Source organism: Mytilus californianus, unplaced genomic scaffold (genome assembly GCF_021869535.1).
Source record: "Mytilus californianus isolate M0D057914Y unplaced genomic scaffold, xbMytCali1.0.p SCAF_15, whole genome shotgun sequence".
Lineage (NCBI taxonomy): Eukaryota > Metazoa > Mollusca > Bivalvia > Mytilida > Mytilidae > Mytilus > Mytilus californianus.
Genome location: NW_026262637.1, coordinates 14830136 through 14856819, shown reverse-complemented (window position 1 = coordinate 14856819; position 26684 = coordinate 14830136). Strand labels below are relative to the sequence as shown.

At 32.9% G+C, this 26684-nt stretch overlaps 2 protein-coding genes across 5 annotated transcripts in view; both read left to right on the top strand.

The window, feature by feature from the left end:
• Positions 1–26684, top strand: part of LOC127725473 (kielin/chordin-like protein) — a 125583-nt gene that overhangs the window by 62527 nt on the left and 36372 nt on the right. For all 4 annotated transcript variants that reach the window (XM_052232464.1, XM_052232462.1, XM_052232466.1 and 1 more), the window contains 9 exons: positions 1422–1514; positions 3739–3818; positions 4062–4155; positions 5134–5381; positions 6165–6258; positions 6596–6769; positions 11655–11840; positions 12159–12335; positions 13525–13704. In XM_052232464.1, the coding sequence (XP_052088424.1) occupies positions 1422–1514; positions 3739–3818; positions 4062–4155; positions 5134–5381; positions 6165–6258; positions 6596–6769; positions 11655–11840; positions 12159–12335; positions 13525–13704 (1326 nt within the window). The remainder of the gene's footprint in view (positions 1–1421; positions 1515–3738; positions 3819–4061; positions 4156–5133; positions 5382–6164; positions 6259–6595; positions 6770–11654; positions 11841–12158; positions 12336–13524; positions 13705–26684) is intronic.
• On the top strand, positions 17766–21239 carry LOC127725481 (uncharacterized). Its single transcript, XM_052232491.1, has one exon. The coding sequence runs from the start codon at positions 17795–17797 to the stop codon at positions 19505–19507; it is 1713 nt and encodes a 570-aa protein (XP_052088451.1). The 5' UTR covers positions 17766–17794; the 3' UTR covers positions 19508–21239.

Here is a 26684-nt window from a genome sequence, read left to right as displayed (position 1 = left end):
CTATAACAAACTCGGCCTATTAGGTAATCGGCCTCACAAAATTGGACTATAACAAAATTCGTATATATACTATTTGTTATTAAATCTCCCAAACAAAGTTTGGAGACTTGTTTTTGCTCAGTTCTTATTATTTTCTTCTTGGGGTCTATTTAGGGGTATTTTGAGGGGCCTACAGAAGGGAAGGATTTACTATAGAACCCTATGGGATTTAATTTTTTGTAATTTTCAAATGACTATAACTTGAAAACAGTAAGTGATAGACACAGGCAGTCTTCAATAATGATCACAGGACAATAAAACAAATCAAATCATATATAGGTTGAGTCCCTGGATCCCACCCCCTTCTGTTTGAGAACTTGTAAACGGTCGAGATCCCCACCCATAAACCATATATATTCATGTATGGGACAATTTAACAAATCAAATGAAATATAGTGGAGTCCCTGGGGCTCACCCCCACCCCCTACTGTTTAAGAACTTGTAAATGGTTGAGATTCCCATCCCCTAAACCATATATATTCTTGTATGGGACAATAAAACAAATCAAATGACATATAGGGGAGTCCCTTGGGGTCACCCCCACCCCCTCCTGTTTGAGAACTTGTTAACGGTCGAGATCCCCGCCCCTAAACCATATATATTCTTGTATTGGACAATAAAACAAATCAAATGAAATATAGGGGGGAGTCCCTGGGTGGGGATCACCCCACCCCATCCTGTTAGAGAACTTGTAAACAGTTGAGATCCCCATCCCTGAACCATATATATTTTTGTACGGGACAATAAAACAAATCAAATGAAATAAAAGGTGAGTCCCCTGGGGTCACTCCCACCCCCTTCCTGTTTGAGAACTTGTAAACAGTCGAGATCCCCACCCCGAAAACATATATATTCCTGTATTGGACAATTAAACAAATCAAATGAAATATTGGGGAAGTTCATGGAGGTCGTCCCCACCCCCCATCTTTTTGAAAACTTGTTAAAAGTTGAGATCCCCACTCCGAAACCATATATATTCTTGTACGGGACAATAAAACAAATCAATTGAAATAAAAGGGAATCCCCTGGGGACACTCCCACCCCGTTCCTGTTTGAGAACTTGTTAACAGTCAAGATCCCCACCCATAAACCATATATATTCTTGTATTTTACCTCCAGATATCTTCCGAATCATACAAAATTTACATGGAAGTTTTGTAAAGATGACTATTTCGTCAAATCAATTTCAACTAATTAAAAAATCCTTGACCCAGAAAATACTTTATAATGTTACATTCTGTATCATTTTACTTCAGTATGAAGTACAGTTAAATTACAAACAACTTAATAATTGCAAAGAAACCTGATTTTATTAAAGAGATATCATATTGATTATAATTTTGCATCATTTTGTATTAAGAGTTGTCTTATTTTACTATCAGGTATACCAGATGCTGTGTGTAGAGTAAACCGTTGTGGAAGTTGTTCTGTAGAATGGTATAATGTGGTGACTGGTAAAACTGTACAATGTAGTGGTAGGTACATACAATATAGGATTTCCCCTTTTATGTCAAGCATTACATTTTTCTCCACTTATAATTACTTTATCAGTATCTAGAATTTCTATTAGATCCAATATTTCAAACAGCAGTTCATGTCAAATTCAAGTAAAACTGAAACACTTATACAGTACTTTCCTAAAACACTTATAGTGCCTAACAAGATTTTGTGAGGTAGACGAAATTGACCTTAAAGCGATCATATTGAATTTTGATGTAAGAAAATAGGCAGATCGGACATATTTTGACTTTATCTTCCGACTACCGATTAATTGTTATTATAACATTATAATGAGACTGAATTTTTTTTTTTTTTTAAGATAAACAACAATTTTACCTGGTGTGGCCGTGCGTAAAATGTATTTCAGCATTTCTCTTCGAAAAATGACTTGTTTAATGGAATAAAACGTCTAATTTGTAAAATTTCTCTTTTTCTCCGGAATAGGCTATTAAAAATAATTTATCTACTCTATATGTTGAAAATTTTGTGAAAATATAAGAAGTGGCAATTCTTACCTTTTATACCTTTAGTTTCATTGATAAAAAATAATATGGACTCGTCCAGTGTCCAGTTTGAAGGTCATTTAAATTACTGTACATATTCATGCATATTCTGATTGAATCAATATACATGTATGAAAAAAAAATAAAAAGTTTGCAGTTAAACTAATAATAACTTAATCCAATCAAATTGCGCAAGATTCAATTACAATGACCGGTCCACATCATTGTGATTGGGGTAAACTGGGTAGGGAGGAAATGACAGATTTTTAAATTAATTTTTTGCAAAAACAAATTAAAATTTGTCAACCAAAAGTTTTGCTATAATTTCAAAAACATGTTGGTATAGTTTTCGGATCTTTCATTTGCGTATTTAAGGCAATAGAAAGTTTGGGCTTCAAAAGTCTACATAATTATTGACTTAATACAAAAAATTCACCCTTTTAAAACATTTAATGTTTAACAAATAATAATTGGATACAAAGTAAAATTATTTCTTAAAACACTGCAAAAAAATTCTTTCTGATTGGTATAGTGGTATTGTCAAAAAGTGCGTTGAAATGAACCGTGGTATAGCAAACATCGAATTCCCTCACAATTTATCTACTCCAAAAATGTTATCATACACTATAGGCACGAATTGTCTTTATGATGCCTCATAACCAACCTAGGCCTTTTTGGTTAAATATTAAACCATTACCACACTATCAAAGGGAAAGAAATGTTTATGTATTACAAAGGCTGTTATAGGATCAGTAATGTCAAACCATAGGCTGTATACCTAGTGCTAGTGCTAAGAACACTATCATATTGCCTAAAAGAATTTGTACCACAGATGATCCCCTCAACACTCAAAAGATTTTGTATTAAACTGTGATTTCTTAAATGAGAAGTAGGAAATTTCCAAGTATCTTTTGAATGGAACAAAACATTTCCAACATTCTAATTTGAGTTTTTTGTAAAGAATATTCTAATATAAATATGGGAAATATTTGATACCATCCTTTAGATGAAGCTGAAAATCATTTCTGTCAATTTTAATATAATTTGAAGCATCTTATAGAATTAGATTTTCCAGCCTACAAAATGCATATAATTATCAAACTTTCAAATACAAATACAAATAGGATATGAATTCATATGTGAGATTTTTACAAATACTGTGGATTCATTTATTTTCTTGGGTGCCAATTTTTGTAATTTGAGGAAAACTTGCATTTTCATGGATATTTAATTTCGTGGTTTTGCCAAAGTCTGCATATGACCTGAATGGAAATGTGTCATTCGTTGAATCTTTGAATTCGTTATTCACCTTTATCCACAAAATCCATGAAAATTGGTATCCGTAGAATAATGAATCCACAGTAGCTAAAGTTTAACTACCTTTAGTTTGTGATATCTTGGCAACATTCTCACCTTGACTGTAGGAACCCATGGGTTTATCTCAGGATGATTCAAACAAAATATTATAAAAAAATATATTTTCTGCTACTCCTCCATACACATAGCATTTAGGAATAAGAGGATCTGGTTTAACTTGGAGATTCTCAGGTAGCGAGGCAAATCTTCCTGCATACTGTTACCTTATGAGCTAGAAGCTTAACAGTATGACTTAGGGTGTTGATCTAGAAAATAGAAGCTAATTGTCATATCGCATTTAATAAAACATCCTGAAACCTTGTCTTACCTTTATTTTCAGGTTGTATAGATGAAAGAGGTTTAGATAGAGTTGAAGGGTCAACGTGGAGGAAATCTGAGTGTGATACTTGTCAATGTCAGGTAGTTAATAAATTATATAATAAAAAAAGGCCAAATAACTACTTAAAAAACAACAAAAATGGTTGTACGCTGAAAAAAGATTATTTTGTTGCTCAAATTTCCAAATCATAAGCTTATATATTAGTATAATATTTGTATGCTTTTATCAATAAAGTTTTTATAATGAATTTTGCATCACAAAAAGGGATAAAAAATTTAGCGTTTGATATATTGTTTTGATCTATTTGGTAAATTTGTTTTCAGAACAGTGTTATAACCTGCAGAAAAACTGATTGTGAACCTATTAGATGTAGATACCCTATACAGAGTCCTGGCCAGTGTTGTCCATCTTGTGAAGGTAGGTTTATATAGATACCCAATGTGAAGTAAGGTATTTCAGATTTCAACTAATTTTTCATTAGAGAATTAAAAATTACAGACTTGAGAAAAAAAGACCAACCTGTAATATTTTTGAATATCTGTAATTTATGTTGTAATTGAAACAGAGAGTTGACATTGATTTGAATACAAATTTGATGACCTGGATTTCTCCCATCAAGTAGTAAGAACTTTGCTGAGGTAGGGATCATTTGGCAATGTGGTATGCATAAATACTCACTCGCCTCCAGTCAGTGTGGATGTTAAACCATATGCTTTTTTGGAGAGTGCCTTGCCCTCTACTCTACACATTCAAAATCCCTTGCCACAACTTGTTGAGAGTTTTCTAGGTGAATTATTGCAAGGCTAAATTTTTGCCCCTATCCAATATACTGGACCCCCCCCTTTTTTTTTAAGTGAAAGTCCACTTTGGATGCATAAAAGTGGAACATTTTCATGCTCTAGCAGTGGTTGGCTACTGCATCTGGTGGACTATTCTTCCCTGAGGGTATCATCAGACTAGTAGTCAGCTTTAAGTCACTGTCATGATTTATAGCATATGTTTCTTTAATTTTCCTTTGATAAACTTAGAGACTAAAAAAAATAATCTGTCAACTCCTTCAGGCAAAGATGACCTTATATGGATTAGGCTCATCCGTTTAAGCCTCATTCTAGATAAATAGATTATCAAGTATCCATACATACCCTGCATTCAAATTTTTAGTTTTGAGCATTCTTGATGAAGTAAATCCAGAAAAATGTTTTGAACGCACAAATTTTATTTTCATTTTCAAGAAATGAAACTTTAATATTATGAAATAAATTTTGCATAAAAACTTTTATACAAAGAATCTCAGTTCATGGACTAAAAACACAGTCAAAACCATGTTTACTTTTGGTATTTCTTGATTCAGCTTATTATGATGATCTTAAAATATTATTTTGGTACATGTTTCAGGTGGTTGCTTATACCAAGGTAGAATTTATGTGACAGGAAGTACATTTGTACCGATGACCGATTCCTGTAAGAAATGTATGTGTGACCGTGGTGATGTCACATGTCAGAGAAAACCTTGTCCAGATATTGGTAGATGTAAAACTGTTGTTACCCTGCCAGGAGAATGTTGCCCTACCTGCATGGATTGTGGTAACAAGGTGAATGGAACAAGGTGGAGACAAAACCCATGTCAACATTGTAGTTGTATTGTAAGTTTAATTATACTGTAGAATCATTTATTTTTGTGGATATCAATTTTTGTGGGTTGAGGACAAAATGCATTTTCATGGATATTTGATTTCTTTGTGTTGCCAAAGTCGGCTGCATACAAGCATTTAGATATTTTGGACATCGTTGAACATTTGCAATTTGTGGTTTACCGTTACTCATGAAATCAACAAAACTTGGTATCCCACAAATAATAATGAATCCACAGTAAGCTGAATTTCAACATAAGGATTAGACAATTAGTAAGTAAACATTTAGGGGTCTAAGTGGATTATTTTATTGTGTATAAATTTGACAAAGTGAAAATATTTTGGATAAATGATCAAAGCAGTCATTAAACAAAGCTTCACTGTGATTGAAAGTAGAAATTTAAAATAAATTTACCCCCCCCCCAAAAAAAACCAATTATGAGAAATCACATATTTTTACCGTTTCTATTTGGAATAATGTTAATGGTATTGAAAGCTATTGATAAGTGCCAGCAATGTGACAGGAAATGGAAAAAGATCATGTGTAAAGCACCTTACTTGGACTAATTTTCCTCAGATAACATGCATTTGTACTTATACTGTGACTTGAATGTCAGTATTTCACTCCACCTATTGCAATTTATTAAATGTCTGATACAATTGGAATTAGTTTCATTAAATCAAATTGTACACTTAGTTCGAAATTTTACCCAAACTGTGAAATTCTTCACATGCTTCTATTTACCAGAGTATTTGTTTTAAAAATTCTGTATATGTACATGCAATGTTTTCCAGAATGGAGAAGAACAATGTCATACTATCAGATGTAACCCTCCTGATTGTAACAACCCACATACACCTCCAGGGGAGTGCTGTCCTACATGTATTTGTAAGTTAACACAGATGTGATACACAAAGAATAATTTTTTGTTCATCTATGGTATGGCCAATGATTAAGCTATGATTTTAGTGGTGAAAACTATGCAAGAAGTTCAAAATTTTTTGGCTTCAATATTTCTCTCTAGATCCTTAAACAAAATGTTTTAAACAGTTTATCTGTGCAGAATACATTTTCTTGATTATTCCTTAAGTATAACTTGAAAAATATAAAATAAAAAAAATGCATTTTTGATTTCATGATTGGACTCCCTCTGATCCCCTCATTGAATAAAAGCTTTTCCTTGAATAGGTATTTATACTTTTTAACAGATTGGTATTTTTTTCAGCTTGTTACTTTGAAGGAAAAGTTATTAAAGATGGTGACACCCACAATCCAGATAAATGTTCTTCCTGTAGATGTAACCATGGAAACATGGATTGTACTAAGAAAGAATGTCCTCCTGCATCATGTGACAGTCCTGTATTCCAACCTGGAGATTGTTGTCCAGTATGTGATAGCGGTAAGTTGTAATCATCATACTTACACATCGTTGTCATGAAATAGAAGTTCCTTCATAACATAAGTTCCAAATGGAAGAAATATTTTGTAATATTTGTTCCATTAGAATAAATATTATAGAATATTTGTTCAACAAGAACAGATATTATGGCATTGTTTATAACAAAGTTTCCTGGGGACCTCCTGTTAGGGGAAACAAATATACGTTGGCATTGCCAAATGTTGAAATCGTATGTTTCTTTAAATGAAAGCTAAGTAAGTTTTTCAATCTTGATATCCAAAAATATGGGATTAAATTGAGCCTTGGACAGTATGTTATCGTTAAAAAATCTGTTTCTTCTACTATAAATCCAAAAAGATAGCAACTCAGCTTATGTGCACATGATGTTCATGTAATTTTTCTTTTAAACAGCTTTTTGTGACTGATATAGACTCACCTGTGTTTATATTGACTTCCAGTACAAAACACTAACCTTCTGTAACAGTAGAATATGGTTTTATCACTATAACAGCTAAGAAATGAACCCAAAACCCCTTGAACAGTAAGCCACTGCTCTGATAACTGAGATTAATTACTCCACTAGCATAGTTCATGAATGATTTGTATAAACCTGATAGATTAGAGGAAGCACCATTATACTTCCAAAGAAACATCTCCCATTTGATAGTAAAAATTCTACTTTATATTAGCTATGTATTTTTATTGATTGTATGTATGTTTCAAGATGATGACAGTATTTTCTTTATAATTTTGTTGTAATTGTTTCAGGGTTATGCCAGTATGTTCTTTATAATTCTGTTGTAAATGTTTCAGGGTTATGCCAGTATGTTCTTTATAATTCTGTTGTAAATGTTTCAGGGTTATGCCAGTATGTTCTTTATAATTCTGTTGTAAATTTTTCAGGATTATGCCCAGGGCTCACGCTAGCAGGCGACTAGTGCGAAAAAGTCGCTTTCCAGTTCATCACTTCGCTTTGCCCGACCGTCAAAAGAGATATCTAGTCACCCTGGTGTTCACAATAGTCGCTTGCAGTCGCTTTCGTCATCGGTAATTTCCGCTTCTTATCAAGTCAATGAAACAGCAAATTTTTCATTTAAAAGTGAAGAAATTAAAAAAACATAAAACGATTTATTTCTTTAGAAAAGATGTGAAAGTATTGACTTTAAAGATTGGTCGTATGTTATTTCAAAGAAACAACTTTTATGAAGTATTTTCTTTCACTTCCGGTACTTGTTACTGGAGATCGTATATCAAAACATTTTGATTATCGACAAAATAAGTTTTTTACTTCATTAGTAAGTAATCAAAATTGCCTTTAGTTAATGTTTGATCCATTGATTGCATTAAAAGCGTCATATTCCTTTCCGAATTGCTTGTCAAACTTTCTTTATTTTCGTAAATTTTCTTCATCCGCCATTGAAATATTTGTACGAACCACGGATCGGAGGCAGAATTCATCTGAAGCGTACCAGCTTTGACCGAAATTGGTATTCTTACTATAATATCTACAGACGCCTGAACTGAACTGAACAGCTGACAATAGAATAATGACCCAAAAGTGAAAGTAGGCATTCCACACACATTAATAGACTTTTGGTTAGATCTCCTGGCTAAATAGATATAAGAAGATGTGGTATGAGTGCAAATGAGACAACTCTCCATCCAAGTAAAAATTTATAAAAGTAAACCATTATAGGTCACAGTACGGTCTTCAACACGGAGCCTTGGCTCACACCGAACAGTAAGCTATAAAGGGCCCCAAAAAAATTACTAGTGTAAAACCATTCAAACGGGAAAACCAACGGTCTAATTTAATGTATATATTTCCTTGTAAATGCATTGTTTCAATTTATTGATTAAAGTTGCTTTACTTTGTAAAATTTATATATCTTTTTAATGAGAAATAGCGAATTTCATTAAGATGATAAATAGAATAGTTTTTTAATTGCATTTTTATTGATATATGATACTTTCTTTTCCTTTTTTGATATTAAAGTTCTTTTAAGTGCTAGATATTTAGTTGGAGATTCTGTCAAGAGGATTAATATAATTATGCAATTATAAATGACTATTTAATACATAAATTGAAACAACTGTTACTTTAATTGACTCAGGTATGAATTGAACACCGATATATAAAAAAAAGGATACATATGGCCCTTTATATTATAGTAAAAAACCAAACATTGAAGCGCCGCAAGCGAACAAGCACTTCTCTTTCAAATCTCACCACTTCTCCCTACCAGTTTCAAAAAGAAAAGTCACTTCTCCCTATGATTTTGAAGCAGTGTGAGCCCTGTATGCCAGTAAGTTCTTTATATTCTGTTGTAAATGTTTCAGGATTATGCCAGTATGTTCTTTATATTCTGTTGTAAATGTTTCAGGATTATGCCAGTATGTTCTTTATAATTCTGTTGTAAATGTTTCAGGGTTATGCCAGTATGTTCTTTATAATTCTGTTGTAAATGTTTCAGGATTATGCCAGTATGTTCTTTATATTCTGTTGTAAATGTTTCAGGGTTATGCCAGTATGTGTCTTTATAATTCTGTTGTAAATGTTTCAGGGTTATGCCAGTATGTTCTTTATAATTCTGTTGTAAATGTTTCAGGATTATGCCAGTATGTTCTTTATAATTCTGTTATAAATGTTTCAGGGTTATGCCACTATGTTCTTTATAATTCTGTTGTAAATGTTTCAGGGTTATGCCAGTATGTTCTTTATATTCTGTTGTAAATGTTTCAGGATTATGCCAGTATGTTCTTTATAATTCTGTTGTAAATGTTTCAGGATTATGCCAGTATGTTCTTTATAATTCTGTTGTAAATGTTTCAGGGTTATGCCAGTATGTTCTTTATAATTCTGTTGTAAATGTTTCAGGATTATGCCAGTATGTACTTTATAATTCTGTTGTAAATGTTTCAGGGTTATGCCAGTATGTTCTTTATAATTCTATTGTAAATGTTTCAGGATTATGCCAGTATGTTCTTTATAATTCTGTTGTAAATGTTTCAGGGTTATGCCAGTATGTTCTTTATAATTCTGTTGTAAATGTTTCAGGGTTATGCCAGTATGTTCTTTATAATTCTGTTATAAATGTTTCAGGGTTATGCCAGTATGTTCTTTATAATTCTGTTGTAAATGTTTCAGGGTTATGCCAGTATGTTCTTTATAATTCTGTTGTTAATGTTTCAGGATTATGCCCAGGGCTCACGTTAGCGGGCGACTAGGGCGAAAAAGTCGCTTTCCAGTCCATCACTTCGCTTTGCCCAACCGTCAAAAGCGATATCTAGTCGCCCTGGTGTTCACAATAGTCGCTTGCAGTCGCTTTCGTCATCAGTAATTTCCGCTTCTTATCAAGTCAATGAAACAGCAAATTTTTCATTTAAAAGTGAAGAAATTAAAAAACATAAACGATTTATTTCTTTAGAAAAGATGTGAAAGTATTGACTTTACAGATTGGTCGTATGTTATTTCAAAGAAACAACTTTTATGAAGTATTTTCTTTCACTTCCGGTACTTGTTACTGGAGATCGTATATCAAAACATTTTGATTATCGACAAAATAAGTTTTTTACTTCATTATAATTAGTAAGTGATCAAAATTGCCTTTAGTTAATGTTTGATCCATTGATTGCATTAAAAGCGTCATATTCCTTTCCCAATTGCTTGTCAAACTTTCTTTATTTTCGTAAATTTTCTTCATCCGCCATTGAAATATTTATACGAACCACGGATCGGAGGCAGAATTCATCTGAAGTGTACCAGCTATGACCGAAATTGGTATTCTTACTATAATAACTACAGACGCCTGAACTGAACTGAACAGCTGACAATAGAATAATGACCCCAAAAGTGAAAATACGCATTCCACACACATTAATAGACTTTTGGTTAGATCTCCTGGCTAAATGTATATATTTCCATGTAAATGCATTGTTTCAATTTATTGATTAAAGTTGCTTTACTTTGTAAAATTTATATATCTTTTTAATGAGAAATAGCGAATTTCATTAAGATGATAAACAGAATAGTTTTTTAATTGCATTTTTATTGATATATGATACTTTCTTTTCCTTTTTTGATATTAAAGTTCTTTTAAGTGCTAGATATTTAGTTGGTAGATTCTGTCAAGAGGATTAATATAATTATGCAATTATAAATGACTATTTAATACATAAATTGAAACAACTGTTACTTTAATTGACTCAGGTATGAATTGAACACCGATATATAAAAAAAAGGATACATATGGCCCTTTATATTATAGTAAAAACCAAACATTGAAGCGCCGCAAGCGAACAAGCACTTCTCTTTCAAATCTCACCACTTCTCCCTACCAGTTTCAAAAAGAAAAGTCACTTCTCCCTATGATTTTGAAGCAGTGTGAGCCCTGTATGCCAGTATGTTCTTTATAATTCTGTTGTAAATGTTTCAGGGTTATGCCAGTATTTTCTTTATAATTCTGTTGTAAATGTTTCAGGGTTATGCCACTATGTTCTTTATAATTCTGTTGTAAATGTTTCAGGGTTATGCCAGTATGTTCCTTATAATTCTGTTGTAAATGTTTCAGGGTTATGCCAGTATGTTCTCTACAATTCTGTTGTAAATGTTTCAGGATTATGCCAGTATGTTCTTTATAATTCTGTTGTAAATGTTTCAGGGTTATGCCAGTATGTTCTTTATATTCTGTTGTAAATGTTTCAGGATTATGCCAGTATGTTTTTTATAATTCTGTTGTAAATGTTTCAGGGTTATGCCAGTATGTTCTTTATAATTCTGTTGTAAATGTTTCAGGGTTATGCCAGTATGTTCTTTATAATTCTGTTGTAAATGTTTCAGGATTATGCCAGTATGTTCTTTATAATTCTGTTGTAAATGTTTCAGGATGTGATTATGATATGAAAAGGTGGAAACATGGGGATTTATTTATTGCTAGTTATGATCCTTGCTTAAACTGTTCCTGTAAAAACTCCATTGTCAGATGTATTCCTATTCACTGCTCATTGTCGGACTATCCATGCAGGAATCCAGTCAGAAAGGGAACCAACTGTTGTGATTATGAATGTCCAGGTATGTGAATTCATTTGTATAAAGAAATCATTTTGTCATATTTTAATACATGTAAATATGTATTTGATGGATTTAAAAAGATGATTATTACTCACAAATAATTGGTCATCCTGTTTGACAGATTTTAACTCTCCAAACTTAAAATTCTTCTAAATTAAATAATTAAGATCTCAGATATTTTTCTATTGGCCTGATTTCTCATGTCATGTTTTCTGACTAATAAAGGTATAAAAAACAAGGATTTGTAAGTAAAGCCCCAGATAAGGGAAATTTTGTATTCTGCAGATAATTATGATTTATTTTTATTATTTTATGAAGGGTGTAGGGACAATGGTGTGGACTATACTGAAGGTGACTCATGGCCATCATCAACAGATCCATGTAAAGTTTGTGAATGTTCTGATGGTCTGGTCAGTTGTAGAAACAAACAGATCTGTCTTATAACCTGTTCTCATGGTATCCTTAGGAGGGGAGAATGTTGTCAGGAGTGTAGTAGTAAGTATTGATATCTTCCTTTTTGTCTGGTCAATGTTCTCATGATATCCTCAGGAGGGGAGAATGTTGTCAAGACTGCAATAGTAAGTATTGATATTGTATTTTGAGGTGGGGTGAATGTTGCCAGAATTGTAGCAGTAAGTATGGATGTCTCTCTCTCTCTCTCTCTGGTCAATATTCTCATGATGTCCTCAGGAGGGGTGAATGTTGCCAGAATTGTAGCAGTAAGTATGGATGTCTCTCTCTCTCTCTGGTCAATATTCTCATGATGTCCTCAGGTGGGGTGAATGTTGCCAGGATTGTAGCAGTAAGAAGATGTCTCTCTCTCTGTCTGGTCAATATTCTCATGATGTCCTCAGGAGGGGTGAATGTTGCCAGGACTTTAGCAGTAAGTAAAGATGCCTCTCTCTCTCTCTGGTCAATATTCTCATGATGTCCTCAGGAGGGGTGAATGTTGCCAGGATTGTAGCAGTAAGTATAGATATCTCTCTCTCTCTCTGGTCAATATTCTCATGATGTCCTCAGGAGGGGTGAATGTTGCCAGGATTGTAGCAGTAAGTATAGATATCTCTCTCTCTCTCTGGTCAATATTCTCATGATGTCCTCAGGAGGGGTGAATGTTGCCAGGATTGTAGCAGTAAGTATGGTCGTTTCTATCTCTGTCCTGGCTGTGTGCTCAGTGTATTCTCAGGAGGGGAGAGTATTGCCATGATTTAGAAGTAAGTTTTGACGTCTCTCCCTTTGTTTCAGCAATGTTCTCATGTTATACTTAGGCTATGAGAATGTTGCCGTGTTTGAAGCAGTAAGTATAAACATCTCACCCTCTTATCATTTCAATTGTTATCATGGTATCCTCAGGAAAGGTGAAAGTTGTCAGTATTGTAGCATCTCTCCCTATGTATGATCACTCTCTCTTGTCACTTGATGTCACAGTAATTCCAGAGAAAAAAGTCATACCATGGATTGTATCTATAAGTATTATTATCCCTTCCTCTATTTGCATGTCCATCTACTCTCTTGGCTTTGTATTTTTTATGAATACATTTGGTTAGTTCTCATTTGGTGATTAATTCTGATATTAAGGCTATGATTAAGATAGTATTTGATTTTAATGTTATTGAAAATGACTAGCATTTTAAGGAATCAAATGCTGCATTCTTTTTAAAATTCATTTAAAATATAATTTCAGATTGTTTGTATGATGGGAGAGTTTATAGAGATGGTCAGACTTTTACACAACCAGGAGACAGGTGTCAGCAGTGTACCTGTAACCGTGGTAATGTCAGGTGTGAAAGAACCGGAATATGTCCACAATTGTTATGTAGAGTTACAGAGACCCCTCCTGGAGCATGTTGTCCTATTTGTAAAGGTAAAGAATTGCATAAATGGAGAACATTATTTTTAAATGAAGGCTCTGGTGTTGTTTAAAATGTTATTATATATCACTGCCCCAATAGCTCTAATCTTGCACACTATTTACTACCATTGTCCGTCTAAGGATGTTTGCACATGCTATTTGTAACATTACCTCTCTGAATATGATCTCATTATCTATTTCTAATTGTGTTCCTCTTAATATGCTCTCTCATGCTTTTTTCATGACTGTCCGTTCTTATATGCCTTTTTTCTACTCCTGTCCCATTGGAAACGTTCTCACATGGAATTTCTGTCACTGACCCTTTGAATATGTCCTTGTATACTATTTCTTCCACTACTCCTCAAATAATTATGCTAATCAGACAAACAGTATTTGGCATTTTGATTCATTGAAGGGAGTATACTTGTATCTGACATTTGAAATATATATACTGCTATGATTAGAATAAGGTGTCAGTATTGAAATCACCATAGTGATATCTTTTACACATGTTTGACAGATTGTACTCACTTACATGAATCTGCATGAAATGAATATTTACCTAATTTAGTTTTTTGATATGTTCAAAACCACAGCTGAAGTAAATATCAATTGACAAGCAATTTAAAACATATATAGTCTAGGTGTTTAGGGCAAAGGAAGTTCATGAAGGGTTAGAATTGGCCCCATGATTTAAAATTTTTTTTAGCTATCCAAAACAGTACAAATTTTTAATAAAAATGTGCTGACTTCACAGCCTATAAAGGTACTCTTATAAAGATAATTGCTTTACCTAGAAACAAGACTCTTGAAACAGATCCATTTAAGAATCAAATTGTGGACCTTTTGATATTTTTTTTTGATAATGTTGAAACTCAAGGCCATATTTTGCAAAAAGTGAACTTTATCCTTTGAACAGTTATACAGATATTTTGATAATTTATGATATGAGAGGGGTGGGATCATGACCCTCAGGAATAAAAGCTTTGGTGCACTGGACACGTCTTATCATGGCAGTTCAGAGTATCTATGGTTTTGGGTGGAGATCTGAACAGTTTTTATGATTTTTTGGAGGTGAATATATGTATTTATAACAGTTTACAGTATGAGGGGGAGAAGCATGACCCACAGAGACAGAAACTGTTTTGTACTGTCAGTCTTGTCATGACAATTAAGAATATATTTGGTATAGTGATGGCAACATTTTGTTGTGGAAGCGAGACATAACAATCCTATATTCCAGTGTTGGCATCAGCAACATTTCGGTTCAGTTTGTGGTCAGAAATTTTTAATTATCAAAAGACAATATCAGGAGTTCAATTTTGAAAATATTTTAACTTTTCCATATTTTACTGATAAAGAAACTTAACTTGTATCACAGTAAGCATTAAGAAACAATCTTGGGTTAAAGTTTAACAAACATCAATAACTTTGTCAAACTTTCAAGAAATTTTATAACACTTGGACAGAAGCTTTATTTTAAAAGATAAGAAGACAGTATCCACAGCATAATTTTGAAAATATTTTATTTCATCTTTACTTATTTAACTGAAAAAATGGACTTAATTTTTTTTCGAAGTTAACATAAAAGGGGCATTAGCTACAAGATATAAAAAAAAATTAAAATATGATTTTTTTTTTGTTCAATCTTTAATGAAAGTGAAATAGTGAAATAATAATTCGCATTTAGCAGCCAGTTTGGTTCAAATTGGCAAAATAGGCCAAGAAAAATCGCTGATGAATTATTCACTTGCAAGTGAATAGTTCCACCTCATTGAATCCGTATTCATGTGACCTTCAATTTAACCCCTTAGTTAGAGTTGAGTGAAGCATGAATTAGAAGTGTTCAGTTATTAAAAGAAAAAGAATGTCAACATTGAAAGTGAAACAAGGGTAAACTATTTGATTGACTGATTCGATCCACAAAAACTCATTTTTATACAGGTAAACAAGATGATTAACACATATTTGTAACCTATAATATGAAATCAAACAGACATAGAAAAATCCAATTGCACATGTTCGCTGTCTATTTATATCTATATTTATGTTTACATCGGGGTTATATGACCGTCGGCAGTCTTCGGACGTCACCTCGATGGTTAATTAGATGGTGTCTAGACTAAAATACACATGAAATCCTGATACATATTATCCAGCCCATGCATTGTAAATTGTTTATTTTAGACTTTTTATAACTGGGATATACGTTTTAGTATGTTATAATTTAAATATGAGAATTTGAGTCAAATCAGTGATCATGAATTTGACAGATAATGCTCCCTTTCAGAGACAATCTTAGGTTGAAGTTTTTCAGGCATCAATAACTTTGTCAAAACTTCATGGAATTTTATGGTACTTGGACAGAAGCTTTTTTAAAATTTTTAAATCTTGATCAGTCCTATTGTCAAATATAGTGTTTGAATGATGATACTTTCAAACTAACAACTGACTGACATTTTTTTGCAATGTAAATTAAGATGAGAATGCATTTTTAGCTCACCTGACTACTAAAATTGAGAATGGAAATGTGGAATGTGTCAAAGAGACAACAACCCGACCATAGAACAGACAACAGCAGAAGGTCACCACTTGTCATCACTTGTCGTCCGTCGTCGTTTGTCGTCTGTTAACTTTTACAAAAATCTTCTCCTCTGAAACTATTGGGCCAAATTTAACCAAACTTGGCCACAATCATCGTTAGGGTATCTAGTTTAAAAATGTGTCCGATGACCCCGCCTGCCAACCAACATGGCCGACATTGTTAAAAATAGAACATAGGGGTAAAATGCAGTTTTTGGCTTATATCTCTGAAACTAAAGCATTTAGAGCAAATCTGAAAGGGTTAAAAATGTTAATCTGGTTGAGATCTATCCGGCTTACAATTTTCAGACGAATCAGACAACCCGTTGTTGGGTTGATGCCCCTGAATTGGTAAATTTAAGGAAATTTTTGCAGTTTTTGGTTATTATCTTAAATATTATTATAGTTAGAGATAAACTGTAAACAGCAATAATTTTCAGCAAAGTAAGATCTACAAATAAGTCAATATAACCAAAATTGTCAATTGACCCCTTAAGGAGTTATTGCCCTTTATAGTAAATTTTTCTTAAATTTTTGTAATCTTTTACAAAAATCTTCTCCACTTAATCTACTGGGCCAAATAGGATTTAACTTAGCCACAATTTTCAATAGGGTATCTTATTGAAAAATGTGTCCGATGACCCTGTCATCCAACCAACATGGCCGCCATGGCTAAAAATAGAACATAAGGCTTTACTATAGAAGTCTAAGGGAAAATTGTTAATAAAACAATTTCAAAATGGTCACAACTTGAAAACTAATTTGAATAGTGATAAGGGGTCTTCATTAACTATTGTAAGCCTACAATGGGATGACCTGCTTTTAATTTAACTACTGGGCCAAATTAAACCAAACTTGGCCTCAATCCTTATTAGGGTATCTAATACTATTAATTATGATTTTAACCTTATTTTACATGATTTCGAAAAACAACAGTAGATAGAGGTGAGCGACACAGGCTTTTGGGAGCCTCTTAGTAGATAGAGGTGAGCAACACAGGCTTTTGGGAGCCTCTAGTTTACCTTTTTAAACACGTGGGTTATCCAAGGAACTCAGTATTTACTTTGTATGGCCTTAGTGCTTTTGTGCTTACAATTAATATCAAGAGGATTAATATAACATAATATAATGTAAACGTTTTACAGGGCTAATTTTTTTTAATACATTGTGTATTTATGATTCAGATTATTCACAAAGGCCGATTGCGGAACCTGTTTTTATCTGCATTAAGAAAATAACATTTTATGTTAGATATTCATTAACTACACCATTTGGCAGTGCACATTTTACCATTCTTTTGTTTTTAACAAATATTTAAATGGGTATTCATATCCTTTCTACCATGACAATATATATATATATATATATATATATATATAGGGTATATGACACAGCAAAAAGTTTAGATAGACAGTAATGCTACCTTTGTTTTATATACAATATCAACAAAAATAAATATAGTACTATTTAAAATTATAGACAGTGAAGCATAAAAGTCAGACATCTTAATAGAATAAATATGGCGTTGTCTAAGTCCTTACGAAAGGGACAAATTCCAGTGGTTTGTGAACTTTGTGATGGTGGGAATAAAATAGAATATAAATGTTTGGACTGTGAAGTTCTTATGTGCAGTAAGTGTAAGGGCAAAGTCCATTCTAGATTTAAAAATGCAAGTGATCATAAAGTTAAAAACATTGAAGAACTGGGACAGTATGAAGAAATTGACACTTTTAACTTTAGTGATGTTAAATGTCTGGAGCATTCTAATCAGGTTTGCTGTGTCTACTGTATGACTTGTAAAAAAGTCATCTGTGTGAAGTGTGTTACCAAAGTCCACAATGGACATACTTTTATAGATGAAGAGGAGCTCGAAGATAAAAAGAAGGTAATAAGAAGTGGACAGAAGAAAGTAGATAGAAGTGTTAATGATTTGTCCAGTACTTTAGACAAAGTTCAGGAAATAAAAGACCAGGAAGATGCCAAATTTAGACAAACAAAGCAAGATATCGTAAGTCATAGGGAAGCTTTAAAGAATGAAGTTGATCAGTATGCTGATAATCTTGTTAAAAATCTGGAGCAGACATGGAAATCAAATAGCAGGGTCATTGGAGCAGAACAAAGTAAGATTGATAAAAAATTTACAAACTTACAGACTGACAGTAACTCTATAAAGAGTGTCATCACTTCCAAAGATTTTGTCAAATTCTTTGATGATTTTGATAAGTTAGCTATTTCATTAAGCAAAGATGAACCATTGTCAATCCTTGAGTTCTCGTTATTAGGAAGATTCGTGCCAGGCAAAATTACACATTTGAACTTTGGATCAATGGAGAATGGTGAAAACTTCAAAGTACAGCATCCTAAAATTGAATTTAAAGTTGCTCAACAATTCACCACAAAATTGAAGAATGTTCATCTGATTGAAAGTTGTTCTGATGGTACTCTGTGGATATCTGATAATACTTCTAAAAAAATACAACATATCAAATTTAATAAAGATGATATTGAGGTTATGTTAGGTTTGGACATACAAGTTTTTGGGATGGTAGTAATGAATGCATGCAACAACCTGCTTATAGTAGCTGCAGGTGAAACAAGGCTTAAAATAGTCAATAGTACCACTGGACAGATTACAGATTCCAATTATGATGTTCAACCATATACATCACAAGCATTACCTGAATGTGTTCATATTACCAACGATCACAGAGTTATAGTAGGTGTAAGAAGAGGGAAAACAAAGGGTGCTGTGATAGTGATGAGTCAAGATGGCAGACATCTGGCAAAATATGAAGAAGACAGTAACAAAGAACAATTATTTACATGCCCTGGAGACATTACCAGCACCAAAAATGGTTATATCTGTGTCATAGATGTGGTAGATTCTGATCATGGAAGAGTGATGGTTTTAGGAAAGGAAGGAGAAAACAAACAGGTATACACTGGTCATCCAAAAACCAATGATAAAGAAAAGCTATTTTTACCTGAAAACCTGCTTACAACACCAGCAGATAATATTGTTATTACAGATATCTGCACTGGTACACTACATATCTTAAACTGTGAAGGGAACTATATTGGTTATTATAATGCCAATGACATTGGAATAATATACCCATGTAGTCTTGCTTTGTCTACAGAAGGACATATGCATATAGGATGTTCAAATAAAAGAGAAAGCCCAGAAACATTAAAAGCCAAACTATATGAGTTGGAATATTCTGGATTCTAGTGATTTAAAACTGTGTAAAAACTAATAAAGGATTGTTCATAGCTAAACAAGAAACAATTCAATTCATATATTTATTGATTATAACAATTGAAATTTTATAAAACTTGGAGCATATAAAGGAAAATTTTTAATCAAATAAATAACAGAAATTCAGTGTTAGATTTAGAGAGACTTTCACATAAGTAAAGAACAAGAGTGATATTGAGTGACTACATTCTAGATGTATCCAGTGAAAAGGAATGAATCAAAAAGATGAATTGTACCATTTTATTTTAGATATGAATATAAACCTTTACAAAAATTTCGCTTTAACATTACATTTGTCATTTGTACACATTTAGATTAACATTTTCAAAATATGAAACTACCTGAACATTTACAAGGACATGCAACCACATGGCATTGACAATGATTGAAGTTCTTCATTTGATTTCGGGTGAACATTAGCTACATCTTATGTAACACTAGACACACTACCAACAATTGTGTCAGAAGTAGAAGTCATCATCAATGATAGACCATTGACCTATGTGTCACCAATTTTGAGGACCAGAAGCCATTAAATCTGTGACACCCTCAGTCGGGTATTAGAAAAAGTTCTGCTTCACCTACACCACTATAAAAACCTTGAATACTGTTTCACTTGAGAAACTTGAAGACATTACTGTGAATAGTAGAAAATATGAACTGTCAAAAAGTTTGAATAAACATTCTATTCTAACACATTCGGAAACTCTGGAAATCCAAAAATAGATAACAGCACTTGGAGAATTAAATCGTGTAACTTGAAACAATGCCAGAACAATTCAAACCAAAACTGTAGAATTAACATTAAGGAAAGGATGATTTCATGCAGATAACACTGATCAGGACTAAAGCATGATGTACATTAAATCGTATAATAAAACAATCCACTGAAAATCTGTGGGAACATCACCATCTTATCACCATCTAAAGGAAGAGGAAGACTATTCTACTTCTTTATCTGTCTGAACTTGAGAAACATTTAGAAATACACTACTTCAAGTTGAACAACTAACCGCTATGTTTATTTATATAGATATATTGCTTAAAATGAATGCTGAAACTTAATGAATAATTTAATTTAATTCAAAAAGAAAGTTGATTCATTTCATATTATAACACTTGATTGAAGTTAAAGTGATTCATGATTTATATTTTGATATTTTTGCCATGCAGTCCTTCAAAATGTCAGTAATTTGCCATGATTTACTTCATTTTGGACATTGCTAACTGACTCTTATCTTTTATGGCATTGCATTTATATAGCAATAGAAAGATGTTGAATATATTAAAGATCAGCAAATCACATTTTCTCTAGATTACCAAAGAAAATATTAAATGTTTTTGATTTTCAAAAACTTATTTGGAAACTGGATAATATTAAAATACACTATTTAATTTTATTTATAGAAATTGTTAGATTTGGATATGGATTATAATATAATTGCAGTTTTTGTGAAAAATCTTGATTGTGCCAAATTTTAATTTGACCTGAACTCAGAATGTTATATAACTATAGCTGAATACCAATACTTTTGATTTGTTCTGTCACAAATGTAATGCTTATTATTATCTATGTAAATAATGCAAAACTTGTGAATATCTTGAATAGAAGTTATTCTGTAGAAAATCTTCCTTGTCTGTCAACTTTCATACATTATTAATATATTAAAACTGAATTTTTGGATATATATCAAAGAGAGAGCAACCAAAGGACAAAAATAACCATCTAGAGGGAAATGCTGTCTTAAGCAATAGACAAGTTTAATATACACAATATGTCAAGCTCTTAACTTCTTCATCTAAAAAAACCATCAAAGAATGTGAACAAATGATATCCCTTAATAGTTTCCTGTACAAAAACATATTTTTTGGTATTTTATAGCTTACTTTATAGTATTAGGCTTTCAGTAATTGTGGAAGACTGCATTTGGTGAATGTTCACTTTCTTATCTCTTGTTTAAACTTCTTAGGTTTTTGTCTTCCAACATTTTTTGCTCACCTGACCAAGAGTCATTGAGAGCTATGGCATCACTTGGCATCAGTTTAAAATGGATCTATACAATTTGTAGCTCATCTGACCCAAAGGATCAAGTGAGCTATTTTTTTCACTTGGTTTCCGTCGTCTGAAACCACCATGCCAATTGAAATCAAAGTTGTCCAGAATCATCATTAGGATATCTAGTTTAAAAAACATATCCAATGATCTCGCTTTCCAACCAACATGGCTGACAGGGCTAAAAATAGAAAATAGGGGTAAAATGCCAGTTTGTCTAACATGAGAGAATTGTTGGTAAACTCCAGCCTGGCATCCTGGCCAGACCTCCTCTTTGTGTCAGTATTGCCCTACATAAACAATCAATGACCACTTCTCAGCGCTAAACAGGACTAAATTGCTGTGAATGTGCATGTTCTATAACCATGAATATATCGATCAGAACAGGTGAATCAGGATGTTAATCAACAATGTTTGGATTATATAATTCTGGACTTTCAATTTTTATGAATTTAAAAAATAATTTTTAATAAATTTGTGGCAGTATAAATATTTTCTGTCATGTGTCAAAAAATAATGCTATCCCATGGTGCATCATTATAACATCCAATAAACTAATACATGTGGATGTATTCCACCTGGATCTACTGTTGAGCAGTGAGCACAGATCCCAGGCTAGGTAAGCTCCTTATAGGAGTTATTGACCCATAATTGATGAATTTTACCAATATTTGGCGTTTTTGTCTAGCTTGTGGCATAGTCGCAGTATGCAAGACAATAGACACAGTTTGCGAGACAATAGTCGTAGTATGCAAGACATAGGTATTTCTATCCTGCAGCGGTGGCGATGTAAACTATTTGTGTAAAGCATCATATTTCAGAAGGTGGAAGACCTGGATCCTTCATACCTTGTATACAAATACCTAATGTTATGAAGTTTCTGTATGTCATATGTCCATTGTCCTTGACCTCATTTTCATTGTTCGGCGACTGCTTGAAAAAAATAACAATTTATTTGTCATGTTAATTTCTCACTTATTATGAGTAATAGGATAACTATATTTGGTATATTGGTTCCTTGCAATGCCTTCATGTCCATCAGACAGGGTTGACCTGACCTCGATCTCATTTCATTGATCAGTGATCAAGGTTAATATTATGGGATTAGGTCTGTTTCTCAGATACTATAAGCAGTCAACTGTATGTGGTGTATGGAATGATTGTAAGGGGTACATGTCAGTCTGGCAGGTTTCTCCTGACCTTGACCTCATTTTCATGGATCATTGGTCAATCTTAAGCTTTTTAGCTCACCTGGCCCAAAGGGCCAAGTGAGCTTTTCTCATCACTTGGCATCCGTAGTCCCGCGTCTGTCGTCCGTAAACTTTTACAAAAATCTTCTCCTCTGAAACTACTGGGCCAAATTTAACCAAACTTGGCCACAATCATCATTAGGGTATTTAATTTAAAAAATGTGTCCGGTGACCCGGCCAACCAACCAAGATGGCCGCCATGGCTAAAAATAGAACATAGGGGTAAAATGTAGATTTTGGCTTATATCTCTGAAACCAAAGCATTGAGAGCAAATCTGACATGGATAAAAATGTTTATCAGGTCAAGATCTATCTGCCCTGAAACTTTCAGATGAATCGGACAACCCGTTGTTAGGTTGCTGCCCCTGAATTAGTAATTTTAAGGAAATTTTGCCGTATTTGGTTATTATCTTGAATATTATTATAGATAGAGATAAACTGTAAACAGCAATAATGTTCAGCAAAGTAAGTTCTACAAATAAGTCAACATGACCAAAATGGTCAGTTGACCCCTTAAGGAGTAATTGCCCTTTTATAGTCAATTTTTAACACTTTTTCGTAAATTTTTGTTATCTTTTACAAAAATCTTCTCTGAAACTACTAAGATGAATTTAACCAAAGTTGTAAACAATTATCATTGGTGTATGTAGTTTAAAAATTGTGTCTGATGACCCCGCCCGCGAACCAAGATGGCCGACATGGCTAATAATAGTACATAAGGTAAAATGCAGTTTTTGGCTCATATATCTAAACCCAAAGCATTTCGAGCAAATCTTTCAAAAACAAAATTGTTCATAAGGTCAAGATCTATCTGCCCTTAAATTTTCAGACCATTCAGGCAACCCGTTGTTGGGTTGCTGCCCCTGAATTGGTAATTTTTAGAAATTTTTTCAGCTTTTGGTTATTATCTTCAATATTATTATAGATAGAGATAAACTGTAAACAGCAATAATGTACAGCAAAGTAAGACCTACAAATAAGTCAAACATGACCAAAATTGTCAATTGACCCCTTAAGGAGTTATTGCCCTTTATAATCAATTTTTAGCAATTTTCATAAATTTTGTAAATTTTTACAAAATAATTTCCACTGAACTACTGGGCCAAGTTCATTATAGATAGAGATAATTGTAAGCATCAAGAATGTTCAGTAAAGTAAGATCTACAAACACAACACCATCACCAAAACACAATTTTGTCATGAATGATGATCTGTGTCCTTTGTTTAATATGTACATAGACCAAGGTGAGCGACACAGGCTCTTTAGAGCCTCTAGGTGTGTTTTGGTCTGTTTTTACAAGTACTATAAGCAATAGGTCAACTATATTTGGTGTATGGAATGATCGTATGGTGAACGTGTTGGTCTAGATGGTATTATCTCCTTGACCTCATTTTCATGATTCATTGGTCAATGTTAGGTTTTTTATACATTTTTATATATATTATATTTTTTATAAATTTTAGATTTTACGTTTCTGAGTTATGGGGCTTTATAGTCTCTGATGCATGATTTTTTATCATTAATTGTTTTTGGCTTTTAACTAGCTTTCAGTTACTGCGAGTAATCTCAAATCGTACTTTCGTGTTAATTTGACCTGTTGATACAATTTGTAATGCATTTTTGTTATTTACTGTTTTATATATCTCGTCTCACTATTTTTAATATTTTCCAAGTGTTTGGTATTATCATAAATTTTCACTTATGTTCTCATACTATGAACAACAAAATTATTTATTTTGTAATATATATTTCCGTACTCCACTGTATGCCTTACTAAAAAAATATTTTTATTTACCTGTGTACGTTATTTTCTTTGGCGGTATTTTGTCCAAGGTTATGGTTGTCGTTCTGATATTGTTTTACATCTAACCCCCTTGTTTTATTAATTTTTGTATTTACATTGTGTCATAGATCAAATTTATTCGTTCAGTGTATGTTCACTTGTTTTTTGTTGGTATGCCTTTTGATTGAGTTAAGCCATTTCAATTGGTATTTTATAGTGTGTCTTTCTATGTTGTGATGTTACACTATTTTTTCAGGTTGGGTGAAGGTGGGCAGTTAAAATGTTTGAACCCGCTGCATATGTTTGCACCTGTCCCAAGTCAGGAACCTGATGTTCAGTGGTGGTCGTTTGTTGATGTGGTTCATAAGTGTTTCTAGTTTTTTTGTCCCCCGCGTAACCTGCGTAACGCTTTGCGGGGGACATGGAAATACCGGGTGTATTTAAATCTGGCAAGAATTGTACCCGTGAGAGTGCTAACAAGACCGGAAAGACGGACGGACAGACCGACTCTCATGGATACAATTCTAGCCAGACTTTTATAAAACTTATACTATAAGTTAATATCAGCAGTATCTCAGACAAGTTCTTAAATGGTGGACGATCTATTTTTTTTTAAAAGAGTTATGTCCCTTGGAAATATGAAATTTATGGAAAATGGCATCCTTAGCGCTCTCACGGGTACAATTCTTGCCAGATATTTATAAAACTTATACTATAGGTAAACATCAGTAATATCTCGGACAGTTCTGTAATGGTGGATGATCAACTTTTTTTAAAAGAGTTATGCCCCTTTTTAGACAATAACTCAAAAGTGCTTTGAGCAGTTTTCATGAAACTTTGGTGAAAGGTTTATATTTATTACTGTGATTTGACTGTAAGTGTTGCTCTCCACTTATTGCAATTTTTTCAAAATTCTGAATAAATTGCAATTTGTATTTTAAAACCAAACTGTTTTTAAACTGGTCAGAAATTTGAACAAACTGCTGTAGAAATCAATAGTCAAGTCATGAAAGTGCAAGGTGATGAAATAATGCATACTTACATGTGCAATCCTATAAGACTTCAATTCCACTTCAATGATAACAATTTTGGTCAAATTTCTGACCAGATGAACAATTTTGGTTTTATAAAACAAATTGCAACTTGATCAGAATTTTGAATAGATTGCAATAGGTGTAGAGCAACACTTACAGTCAAGTCTCTGAAAAATAACCTCTCTTGAGTTTAAAAAAAAATCAATTTCTGATATGACATTGAGGAGTTACGGATCTTTATTCATTGAAAAAGTGATGGGCATATATCATGTGCTCATGGCACAGCTCTTTATTTGCAGATAAATGTACAACAAACTGAATGAAAGAATTTTTCAAAAACCTTTTCTGCTGAAATCTCTTGGCCAATCTTGACATAACTTGCTCACTATAATCCTAATAGTATTTAGTTTAAAAGAAATATGTCCTGAATGTCTGCCTAGCAAAAACATGGTGTATGATGAAGTAAAAAAAGAGCTTAGTGGTCAAATCATGTTTTTATGCCTCACCTACAATAGCAGGAAGTCTTGGTTTATCAGTTAGTCTATCCTGTATCAAGTCAAAGTTTTGGTCTAAGGTAGTTAACCTAGAAATTGCGGTAAAATCAACCTGAAAACTTGGTACATACATTCATAATAATGAGAACTTTAAAAAAAGAGGTTTTTGACCAAGATGTAGTTATTCCAGATATCTCCTCCTACAGTTTGAATGCTAGGAAGTTTTCACTTTGCTGGCTGTTTGTACATATGTATTGAAGGTTTGCATGTTGTCAGGGTTTTGATTTTTATTAATATTTGCTCTTTGGGAGATAGTTGAACCTTGTCATTTTTTTTTAGTATTTACTTGCATAAGAGGTGCATAGCGTTTCCGGACAACTCCTCCTACAGTTTGAATGCTGTTTTAACCCTGTCTGTCCACCTGTCTGTCCTTCCCTCCTTCCATCCATCCGTCCCATTATGGGTATATAGTTATACCAGATAACTCCTCCTACAGTTTGAATGCTAGGAAGTTTTCACTTTGCTGGCTGTTTGT

Bases quoted from the DNA above. Each gene is read 5' to 3' on its own strand.
- LOC127725481 (XM_052232491.1), top strand. From the start codon at position 17,795: ATGGCGTTGTCTAAGTCCTTACGAAAGGGACAAATTCCAGTGGTTTGT.